General features: G+C 41.7%; 1 protein-coding gene across 1 annotated transcript in view; it reads left to right on the top strand.

Annotated features, from left to right (window-relative positions):
• The first annotated feature begins 111 nt into the window (after positions 1-111).
• LOC311148097 (centrosomal protein of 104 kDa-like) overlaps positions 112-12,565 on the top strand; it is a 59,944-nt gene continuing 47,490 nt past the window's right edge. Inside the window, exons 1-11 of the mRNA XM_084185008.1 lie at positions 112-146; positions 737-863; positions 1,596-1,769; positions 2,198-2,336; positions 2,499-2,561; positions 3,435-3,511; positions 6,621-6,789; positions 8,024-8,179; positions 10,253-10,480; positions 11,609-11,818; positions 11,983-12,150. Of these exons, the coding sequence (XP_084041134.1) occupies positions 751-863; positions 1,596-1,769; positions 2,198-2,336; positions 2,499-2,561; positions 3,435-3,511; positions 6,621-6,789; positions 8,024-8,179; positions 10,253-10,480; positions 11,609-11,818; positions 11,983-12,150 (1,497 nt within the window). The 5' untranslated portion in view covers positions 112-146; positions 737-750. The remainder of the gene's footprint in view (positions 147-736; positions 864-1,595; positions 1,770-2,197; positions 2,337-2,498; positions 2,562-3,434; positions 3,512-6,620; positions 6,790-8,023; positions 8,180-10,252; positions 10,481-11,608; positions 11,819-11,982; positions 12,151-12,565) is intronic.

Here is a 12,565-nt window from a genome sequence, read left to right as displayed (position 1 = left end):
TTTGTAAAAACTTCATGGACCACAGTCCTTCGCGGTGAAACGATGGTGCGGCACATGCGCACCTTAGCTTACTAATTGTTGTCATCGGTGGTTATGGAGATGAAATGGGATTTGGGCAAACTGTCAACATTTTTGTAATGTTCATGGTAAGATATATTTGATATATTAGCAGTAACACCATACTTCAATAGGAAATACGTTTTATTGAAACTGTGGTTTTATTGTGCGTCAGGTGTCACTATATTTATATGAATTCAAGGAGTTTTATGTTACCATTGTAAATAGGAACGAGTTAGCTAACGTTAGCTAGCTAGAACAAGCTAGCTAGCCTGTCTTTAGCTCGCGCTGTCATCAGCTCCTCCAAGATTATTCCTTCCCACCCCGGGAACGTCAGAAGCAAGCAATGCAACGAAATACCATATAGTTAACACGGAGTATTGAAATGTATGCTATTGAACTAATTTGTTTAGGGGCATAAATGTGACATTTTTTTAATTAAATGGCAGAATGATATCCCAGGTTAGCCTACACATCAAATATGAATACGAGTGTGTCCATTGTAGAGGAGTGTAGCTGTCAAGGTTTATCTCAATCCCAGAGTGAAGATTGCTGTCAGTCTTCCATGGTTTATGAGTTTAGGTAGCTAGCTAATTACTGTGCAAATCTATTTGATAGTGAAAGGTGCTTCAGATGATATTCAGTTGTAGATTATGTTATGTTTCTCCATCTTTGATAGTGTGCAGCAGCAAGATGCCTCGGAAGATAGGATTCACCCTGGTCAGTTCCTCCGGTCACGAAGATAACTTCAGTGCCAAGGAGCTGATGGTCCATGCACCTACGGTCAATGGCTGGAGATCTGCCAGGTAGACACTCTCACACACACACACACTCTCTCTCACACACACACACACACAAACTTATACTGAATCCCAAACCGGTCCCTTCCCCTGGCTCTCAATTTGCACGTTCACATGCGCCTCCGTCATATGCAAGTGTCCCAAAGCTGAGGGAGTGAAATTATCTAGGGTGTAGGGTCTTATTAGATCCTCCGATAGCCACTTCAACCAAGTCAGCAAGGCTGCAGGCTCCAGAGTGAAGTGCTATTCCAACATGCACTGCGATATGTTTGGAGTTTGCGCAGTTTCATACCAAAAATTGCGAGGCGTGCCGAATTATATGACACGTGCGTTTTGTTTGTGTCTGATTTTGAGGCTTGACACATGAAACAAATGAAATACCTCCCAAATTAAATGTTTATCTGTTACTGAGAGTTATATTTTGTTAAACAACAGGGGGAATTTCATGCTCGTTTTATAATTTAAATGTAGAACATGAATTGCATCATTCAAGTCAGGAGTGTGTCCCGAAATTGATGGGTTTATTGATCCCCTCGCCACTTTATTGAAGTCACCTTCTGAGTTTCATCACCAACATGTGACAACGGAGGGCCCTCCAAACAAGTTGGTAGGGGCGAGGGGCTGGTTTGGGATTCACACACATACACACACAAACACACATTGCTTTTAGATCTGTTTTTCAGTAATGTACTGTAAGTGCAGTACTAGAAGTACCAACCTCACTGTTTCCTTCCATAGGTTCTGTCCATACCCTCAGCAGGTCACTTTGCAGTTGTCAGAGCGGAGTCGGGTCCGTAAGCTGCAGCTGCTTGCCCACCAGTACCTGATATCAGGCAAAATAGAGTTCCACATCGGGGACCGACTGCCAGAGGCCGACTCACCTGGTCTCTCTGGGCCCCTCCGCAGGCTAGGGTGAGTCAGTAGAACCAGCGAAAATAGATGTCTGCCTGACACAGATGAGTCATATTCATTAGGCACCAAAAGCAAGAAAATGGACTAAATCAGGGAGGGAGTATCAGAACTTGTCTGATAGAAAATGTGTGTTCTTGTTTTCTGTTGCAAAACATTTTGCTATGGTGTACCCTAATGTATATGAGTCTGGCTTAGTTGGTTGTCATGTTTCTATGGAGCATGGTGCTGTGAACACAAAGGTTGTGAGTTCAATTCCCACTTGACACACATATAGTATTGAATATACATGCTGAACTTCAGCATCTGTTATTTCTAAGTAACTATATTACTATTATGATATATAGGCCTACATTTTCATCATATGTACTGCATTGTCATTACAAGAAAGGTGCACAGTAATAGGAATTGATATGCAACTTTTGCCATAGGTATGTTTCTCTATCGGACAATGAGAAAACAGGCTTCAAAGCCCGGGAGCTGAAGTCTGTTCACGTGGACGCCATTGGAACTTACATCCGTATAACCTTTCACAGAAACCATGTCAACCGCTACAACCTTTACAACCAGGTACTCCACCATGTTTCACTCACAGTCAATCACTACTTACCGGTACTACTACACATAAAGTCCTTCCCCTTAAAATGTTAATTTAACTTACATACTACCATGTTCATAACATTTTATAGTTTATTCAATTTTTTTCCCATAGACTTTTGTTTATCATTTCAGGTTGCATTGGTTGCCATTAATGTTTTGGGAGATTCTGTGGATGGCACTGCTGTTGACACAATTGTAAGTGGTCGCTCTTTAATGTATATTTAAGGTGCAGTATTACTGTGAAACACCAGATGGAGCTGCTGTACTAGTATTTGTGTGAGGCTCCCAATTTGAAAATTTCTTGATAAATGTTTTTATTAGCACAGCCTATTTGATTTCATTACTTGTCCATAAGCATTTAACCCACGACGGTGAGTATGACTAACTATATACACATTATAGGCCTACATTGTTCTGCAGATAATCCTAGTCGATATTTCTGAATATTGTGGTCCTCCTGTAGCTGAGTTGGTAAAGCATGGCTCTTGCAACGCCAGGATAGTGGGTTCGATTGCTGGGACCACCCATAAGTAAAAGAAGCTATGCACCCAAGACTGTAAATCGCTTTGGATTAAAGCGTCTGCTAATTGGCATATATATATTTTTGGTGTTATGTGTTTCCATAATATGTATTTATGTATAGAGAAAATAGAAAGCCCTTTTTTCCACTGTTTATGTATGCAAACTGTGTGTCAGTGCATGTTTACAAAATGCACACAGACAGTATGCACACAAACACAGTGTTTCTGTTGTTGCGTGGTTGCATGGTGGTCACTGTGTGTGCCTGTATTGGCATCTGTATTGGTGTGTTCACGTGCTTGCCCTGACGGGCATGGGGCAGGAATGTGGTAATCTGACTCAGAGGGCAGAGTAATCACAGAGGAGGTCCATGTTACTGTTCATTCTCTTATTTACAACTAGACTATGCCCCATTCCTGTATACATAATAATGACTCCGTTAACAGTGGTTGTGTGTTTTACTGAGCAGATGACCTGTCTGTGCCTTATGGCTGTGTGTTTTAGAGCCTGTAATTGAGAGAGGTTAATTGTACCTCTGTTTGCCCTCAGCCTAGCAGAAAGCAACTGATTGAGCACTACCTCAACAGCAGTCAGCACGAGACCGCCTTGGATGGAACATACATGGGGTAAGGGTTGAAGGCTCATGGCGCATTGTACTGTGAAGTGCTCTGTGACAATGCTATTTAAACAAAACATTAGCCTTGAAGTTGACATATGATCACCACTCAATTTTCCATTTCCATTTGACAGTTTTTCCTCTTTAGCTTGGACTACAGTCTGTTAACAGTAGATCTGGCTAATGTAGAATCCAGGCTATAGAAAAACACAACTGATGCATCAATTGGAATAGTTGTCAATTAGTCACTCTGAGACTCCAAGATATCATTAACATATTTAGAAAAACAAAACAATATCCCATAGATCAGGGGTAAGCAAATAGATGAAGCCGCGGGCCGATTTTTCTTGGAGCAGATGGTCGGGGGACCAGAACATCATTATAATATTTAGTACACTGCAAATTGACCACAACTACTGTAAGCCCAAAAATAGATTGTATTTGAAAGCAACAATAATTTCATACATTGAGACATGATCACGTCTCTTTTTTTTTTATATGTGGGAATACTTGGGAACAGATTTCCTGAATTAAACTATTTTTTTTCTGAAATCCTTGTGATTTTTGTCTGACCAAAACCGAAAATCCTAAATATATACAGTACCAGTCAAAAGTTTGGACACACCTACTCATTCCAGGGTTTTTCTTTATTTTTACTATTTTCTACATTGTAGAATAATAGTGAAGACATCAAAACTATGAAATAACACACATGGAATCATGTAGTAACCAAAAAAGTGTGAAACAAATCAAAATATATTTTAGTTTATTCAAAGTAGCCACCCTTTGCCTTGATGACAGCTTTGCACACTATTGGCATTCTCTCAACCAGCTTCATGAGGTAGTCACCTGGAATCCATTTCAATTAACAGGTGTGTCTTGTTAATTTGTGGAATTTCTTTGAGCCAATCAGTTGTGTTGTGACAAGGTAGGGGTGGGATACAGCAGATAGCCCTATTTGGTAAAAGACCAAGTCCATATTATGGCAAGAACAGCTCAAATAAGCAAAGAGAAACAACAGTCCATCATTACTTTAAGACATGAAGGTCAGTCAATCCGGAACATTTCAAGAACTTTTAAAGTTTCTTCAAGTGCAGTCGCAGAAACCATCAAACGCCAGAGTTACCTCTGCTGCAGAGGATAAATTCATTAGAGTTAACTGCACCTCAGATTACAGTTCAAGTAACAGACACATCTCAACATCAACTGTTCAGAGGAAACTGTGTGAATCAGGCCTTCATGGTCAAATTTGCTGCAAAGAAACCACTACTAAAGGACACCAATAAAAAGAAGAGACTTGCTTGGGCCAAGAAACATGAGCAATGGACATTAGACCGATGGAAATCTGTCCTTTGGTCTGATGAGTCCAAATTAGAGATTTTTGGTACTAACCGCCGTGTCTTTGTGAGACGCAGAGTAGGTGAACGGATGATCTCCGCATGTGTAGTTCCCACCGTGAAGCATGGAGGAGGAGGTGTGATGGTGTGGGGGTGCTTCGCTGGTGACACTGTCTGTAATTTATTTAAAATTCAAGGCACACTTAACCAGCATGGCTACCACAGCATTCTGCAGCGATACGCCATCCCATCTGGTTTGGGCTTAGTGGGACTATCATTTGTTTTTCAACAAAACAATGACCCAACACACCTCCAGGCTGTGTAAGGGCTATTTGACCAAGAAGGAGAGTGATGGAGTGCTGCATCAGATGACCTGGCCTCCACAATCCCCCGACCTCAACCCAATTGAGATGGTTTGGGATGAGTCGGACCGCAGAGTGAAGGAAAAGCAGCCAAAAAGTGCTCAGCATATGTGGGAACTCCTTCAAGACTGTTGGAAAAGCATTCCAGGTGAAGTGTGCAAAGCTGTCATCAAGGCAAAGGGTGACTACTTTGAAGAATCTCAAATATAAAATATATTTTGATTTGTTTAACACTTTTTTGGTTACTACATGATTTCATATGTGTTATTTCATAGTTTTTATGTCTTCACTATTATTCTACAATCTAAAAAATAATATAAATAAAGAAAAACCCTTGAATGAGTAGGTGTGTTCAAACTTTCGACTGGTAGTGTATGTGTAGATATATATATATATATATATATATATATATATATATATATATTATATATCTATCAGTGCCTTGCAAAAGTATTCATCCCCCTTGGCGTTTTTCCTATTTTGTTGCATTACAACCTGTAATTTAAATGGATTTTTATTTGGATTTCATGTAATGGACATACACAAAATACTCAAAATTGATGAAGTGAAAAAAATTAAATAAAACTTGTTTAAAAAAATTCTAAAAAATAAATAATGGTACAGTGGTTCATGCATATGTATTCACCCCCTTTGCTATGAAGCCCCTAAATAAGATTTGGTGGAACCAATTACCTTCAGAAGTCACATAATTAGTTAAATAAAGTCCACGTGTGCAATCTAAGTGTCACGTGATCTGTCACATGATCTCAGTGTATATATACACCTGTTCCGAAAGGCCTCAGAGGCGGCACCATGAAGACCAAGGAGCTCTCTGAATAGTTATGCACGCTCAAGTTTTCAGTTTTTTGTCTTATTTCTTGTTTGTTTCACAATGAAAAATATTTTGCATCTTCAAAATGGTAGGCATGTTGTGTAAATCAAATGATACAAACCCCCAAAAAATCCATTTTAATTCCAGGTTGTAAGGCAACAAAATAGGAAAAATGACAAGGGGGGGTGAATACTTTCGCAAGCCACTATATATATATATAGTTTTTCTTTTGGCCTCCCAGTTTTTAGTTTAAAAAAAAGAAGGAAAAAAAAGTGTATATATATATATATATATACACTTTTTTTTCCTTCTTTTTTTTAAACTAAAAACTGGGGGGCCAAAAGAAAAACGTCCTGTAGCCAACCCCTTCCATAGATGTTAAAAATAAAATAAAATTGTTTTTAACAATACTGATGATACTTGGGAGTCGTGTTGTGACCCAACAAATGTAAATAATGTGTTTAACTAATGAAACACTTTCAGAGAACATTTGGAATACCTAATTGGGGTACATTGTTATCTACAAGTGGGAAATAAAGCTCTGGTCTCTGCATTAAAAGCAGCTCTATCCCATTGTGTCTTTTTCAGTAAGTGTGAGTCCATCTCTCCTCTGGATGACCTGGCTTTTGACATGTACCAGGACCCCGAGGTAGCCCACATCATCCGCCTGCTGGATGGCAAGAAGCAGGAGATGGTCCATCAGGAGCTATACGAGTTCGCCAAAACACTCAAGCAGGCTATCGCTGACCTGCAGAAGGTACTTCTGGGGTCTTCTGTGTGAAAATGGAACAACATACCTAATAGCCTGTTCCCCCTTGGTCCTTGTGTAGATCTGAAAATATTGCATAGTTAGATTTAAGTAATATGATGGAAATTCCATCTAGCCTATCAGAGGATAAGGTGCCATATTGCTTATACAGTACCTACCTATCCATCTACATGAAGTGCCTAGGGGTAGGGGAAAATTGTTGTTTTGGAATTGGGGAATAGAATCACAAGCAAGAAGTTTGACAATGAAACAGTGCACAGATATGTTATCATTGCATTACAAATGGACACATACAGTATACTCCATATCAAGTCTTGCATTCATATCTTTTTGTCGGTGTCTGTAATCGTAGTCGTTAAACATTGTTCCGATTCCTGTCGCCAATCACCCATGAATACTTGATAAGTACAACAGCTGCGGTTGTTGCGTCAAACCAGACGCCACCCCGTAGCCAAAGAACTTCCCAAACCCAATTCCAACCCCCTTGTTAGCCTGGCCAATTAGCATTGCATACACTGCTGTTACCAAGGTGGTCAAACAAAAACTCTTCCTCCATAGCCCCTTGAGGGTATAACTCACACCAATGCAGGATTGATAGAAAAGGCAATTATTTCATATTGTCACATACTTCAAATATATCTACTACTAATTGTATTTCACATTAGTAGCTAATGCTGTGTTACCCATAGCCTTATATATCTGTGTTACCTGGCACCGGACTAGCAAGCTTGCTCAGTTCTATGGAATTTCCCTGTAAAACTATGCATGGGAGTTACTGGAACCTATGGTGTCTATCCCAAATGGCACCCTATTCCCTATGTAGAGCACTACTTCCCTATGGGCCCTGGTCAAAAGTAGTGCACTATAAAGTGAATAGGGTGCCATTTGGGATATAGACAATGGTCAAATATCCAGTTCGTAAACGTTAACGATTCCGTCCATGGAATACCATGATGCCCTGTTGGCATGGCAATGTCCAGTTGCATAGTAACCACAATTTACGGAGAATTTGCTCACAATTTTTTGTATGCGCTCATGTTGAACAATATAAGATAGTTTGCCACTTCCTTCCAACATCTAGGCTTTTTGTTGTCCATTCATGGACATGAAAATATTTAATCACAAAAAAAGACAATTTAAAAAAAAACATACTCTGTTTCTCTTTCTCCATCCTCTCTCCTCTTTCCTTCTCCTTCTGTCCCCCTGTGTGACTGTGGGCTAGGTAGGAGAACGTCTGGGCCGATATGATGTGGAGAAATGCTGTGCCATAGAAAAGGAGGACTACGACACAGCCAAGAAGAAGAAGGAGCAGATGGAGGAGTACAGGATGACAGTGTACCATCAACTGGAGGTCCACAACCTACTGGACATGGGCACGGTGAGTGGCTCAATGTGGCTTCTTGGGTCATTTGAATTGTTGTGACTGGGAACATACACTATATATACAAAAGTATGTGGACACCCCTTCAAATGAGTGGATTCGGCTATTTCACTACACCCGTTGCTGACAGGTGTATAAAATCGAGCACACAGCCATGCAATCTCCATAGACAAACATTGGCAGTAGAATGGCCTTACTAAAGAGCTCAGTGACTTTCAACGTGGCACCGTCATAGGATGCCACCTTTCCATCAAGTCAGTTCATCAAATTTCTGCCCTGCTAGAGCTGCCCCGGTCAACTGTAAGTGCTGTTATTGTGAAGTGGAAATGTCTAGGAGCAACAACGGCTCAGTATTGAAGTGGTAGGCCACACAAGCTCACAGAAGGGGACCGCCGAGTGCTGAAGCGTGTAACAATCGTCTGTCGTTGGTTGCAACACTCACTACCGAGTTCCAAACTGCCTCTGGAAGCAACGTCAGCACAATTAGTGTTTGTCGGGAGCTTCATGAAATGGGTTTCCATGGCCAAGCAGCCGCACACAAGCCTAAGATCACCATGCGCAATGCCAACCATCGGCTGGAGTGGTGTGAAGCTCGCTGCCATTGGACTCTGGAGCAGTGGAAACGTGTTCTATGGAGTGATGAATCACGCTTCACCATCTGGCAGTCTGACGGACATATCTGGTTTTGGCGGATGCCAGGAGAACGCCACCTGCCCGAATTCCTTGTGCCAACTGTCAAGTTTGGTGGAGGAGGAATAATGGTCTGGGGCTGTTTTTCATGGTTTGGGCTAGGCCCCTTAGTTCCAGTGAAGGGAAATCGTAACGCTACAGCATACAATGACATTCTAGACGATTCTGTGCTTCTAACTTTGTGGCAACAGTTTGGGGAAGGCCCTTTCCTGTTTCAGCATGACAATGCCCCCGTGCACAAATTGAGGTCCATACAGAAATGGTTTGTCGAGATCAGTGTGGAAGAACTTGACTGGCCTGCACAGAGCCCTGACCTCAACCCCATTGAACACCTTTGGGATTAATTAAAACGCTGACTGCAAGCCAGGCCTAATCATCCAACATCAATGCCCGACCTCACTAAAGCTATTATGACTGAATGGAAGCAAGTCCCTGCATCAATGTTCCAACATCTAGTGGAAAGCCTTCGCAGAAGAGTGGAGGCTGTTATAGCAGCGAAGGGGGGACCAACTCCATATTAATGCCCATGATTTTGGAACGAGATGTTCGATGAGCAGGTGTCCACATACTTTTGGTCATGTAGTGTAAGTTAATGCCCTCATTGAACAATATTAATTGAGTTTTCGGATAAAACAGCATAAAAACAGTGCTGTGACAACATATCAACTGAAAACAAACATGACCTTAAATACATTATCAGTTTGTTCACTATGGCAGCGGTTCCCAAACTTTTCCTTTCCGGGGACCACCAAGTCACAGTCAAAGGCTATTGAGGTCTACCATTTGCGGAGTCACAGAATGTTTTTACATTAAATATCTTAGCGGTACATTTTTGTCTATTTTTTTTCAGTGAATGTAACAGATTAACGTCCTATTATGTTTGTTATACAATTTCCATTGTTAAAAGTAATGTAACATTGCATACACCATCATTATAGTCCCAACTGTTATTATTTTTCACACAAAAAAGGACCACAGGTTGAAAACCACTGCACTATGGTAGTTAATGGCCTTTTTTATATTTTGTATCCAAATTAACTAGCATGTCTACAATTATTTATATATTTTTGTCATTTTAGCAGACGCTCTTATCCAGAGCGACTTACAGGAGCAATTACGGTTAAGTGCCTTGCTGATGGGCACATCGACAGATTTTTCACCTAGTCTGCTCAGGGATTTGAACCAGTGACCTTTCGGTTACTGGCCCATTGCGCTTAACCGCTAGGCTACCTGCCGCCCCATATATCCCATATCCCATCTTCCATCATTTTACATGAAATGGCATTAGGTCATCTTTCAACCTTGACACCCACCAACATTGCAAAGCCAAGCCGTTTGACGAGGAAAGCCCTCCCTCTTCTCTCCTCATGCTGGCTTTAGATAAGGAAGATTATGGAGTCACCATCCAAGGACCCTCCCGATGTGCCTTCCCCACGCCGCCACCAAGTAGGACACAAGATGAGGGTCGTCACGGAAACGAGGAGGAGGAGAAACCAGGATCCTGTGACCACGGAGACTGTGGACCCTTTCCCCCCCAAACCTGTCAGTCCCTTGCTGTGCTCCCTCCCTCTGACGCCACGCGCCCACCCAGCAGTGCCCAGGATAGACGTAAGTCCCAATAAGAGCCGTAGCCTGGAAATCCACACTGAATCACACTATGTAGCACTACTGTTTCACTTGTGAAATGAATCATGATTCAGTTTAGCAAAGACTAACCTCCCTAGTTAAAAAGCTCTGATTTTAGCAGCCAATGTGAGTGATGCCCAGTTATAGTTAGTTTTCTTATGCTATTTTCCTTCACAACCTTTTCCTTTTTCCCATGTTATACCAAACCAAAAAAGTTATTGAAGAAGAGTTATAGCCACAATGTCGCCACAAGAAACACACTGAGCCCCTCCTTATAATCTGCAGTGGTGTTTGGAACACTCAAACATGGGATTATGACCAATATTTTATATGGTTTACTCACCATTGTGACTGCAAACAGGTTCAGTTTCACAATTTAATTAAAAGTGTGAAACAGTTGAGTGACTTTAGCACGTGCCAACCTGGCTGGAAGGCCCTGCTTGTAGCCTTTTACAAGACAGGAGTATTGTGCCAGTTGGCTGGCAGTTATACTTGGATTAGATATTATACCTGGGTTCTAAAACTCATTATAAACTGGGTGGTTCGAGATCTGAATGCTGATTGGCTGACAGCCATGGTATATCAGACCGTATACCATGGGTATGACAAAACATTTATTTTCCCTGCTCTAATTAAATTGGTAACCAGTATACCACACCTCCTCTGGCCTTATTGCTTAATTATACATACAACGACAGCATAGTCAATGAAAGCAACATTTGTTTTAGTAGATAATCTGATCAAGCAATCTTTTCACCAGTCTGTCTAGCTTGGTCTGTTTGGTCTGTTACATGGTCTGTTTCTCTTGAACACTGAAATGTTCAGTGTATCTCAACACTTGAGATATCTTGGTGTGTAAAATGTAAACCTGCTTAAATCTTCATTTATCAAGATCAAACTCTTAAACACCCCAAACTCTTAACCAACCCAACAGGTAGCTTTTGTTTATTTCAATCATAAATTTGTGTTGCTGCAAGCAAAATAATATTAGGGTCATGTGAGGTTATCTTAAAGAAGTTAATTGATCTATATAGAAACATGATCTAACCACATGAATTAAACAATAGTTTGATGTCCCATTGATCTCCCATTGAATGACTGTATGCACAGGTCCCCGCCCTGCCTTATGACGAGAGACCCCTACCTGCCCTGCAGAGGAAGGGGGAGATGTCCCAGAGCCAGCCTGAGGAGTCCTCTCTCACGCCCTCTCCCCTGGCCACCATCCCTTGTAGCCCTGGTGTAACTGGGGAGCCTGAGCCCCTCACAGAGAGGGCCCAGAGAGAGGCCAGTTTCCCTATTGAGGTGTACGGAGACGGACTGGTGAGATAAATGCACGCAAGCGTACACACACAGACACACACACACACACACACACATCCCAGACAGAAAAACCCAGACTTTGCATGATGTATCTCTCATAAACTGCCCAGAGGGTGGACTGACTGACTTACTTTCTAATCCTCCCCTTGCCCCATCCGCCCTAGGTGGCTGGAGCCTATTCAAAAACTTGGTCCTACCGGGAAGATGCCCTGCTGGCTGTCTACAAGAAGCTGACGGAAGTATCGGCCGGGACGCCCAAGGAGAAACTGAGGAACATGATGAGGGCAGCAGTGTTTCTGGTCAAGAAGGCCCTCAAGGATAAAGTATCATCTGTGAGTTTTAAATGGCATTGTATTTGGTGTGTCCCAGATGGCATCGTATTCCCTATATAGTGCACTACTTTTGACCAGAGCGCTATGGGCCCTGGTCAAAAGTAGTGCACAATATAGGGAATAGGGTGGCATTTTGGACACAGACACTCTCCCTATTTAGCCTAGGTGTGATCATTTACTGGCAGTTGTGATGCCAGAGGATCTTTTTGGGGGTTGTGTTCTTTATCACTCAGAACAGTAGGTTAACATTCACCTTTTAGTGCCTTTAACCACACTTGGCCCAGATTGAGGTTACAAACAACATGTAGAACATAAAAAAGAGCTATCTATATGCCTCATGCCACAGTGACTAACCGCTCTTGTTGCCTGGGGCTGAGTTATGGAGGCCAACATTCAATCTAACCCACGCTGTGGG

Source organism: Coregonus lavaretus (genome assembly GCF_964263955.1).
Source record: "Coregonus lavaretus genome assembly, chromosome: 20".
Classification (NCBI taxonomy): Eukaryota; Metazoa; Chordata; class Actinopteri; order Salmoniformes; family Salmonidae; genus Coregonus; species Coregonus lavaretus.
This window is presented reverse-complemented; position numbering and strand designations above follow the sequence as displayed.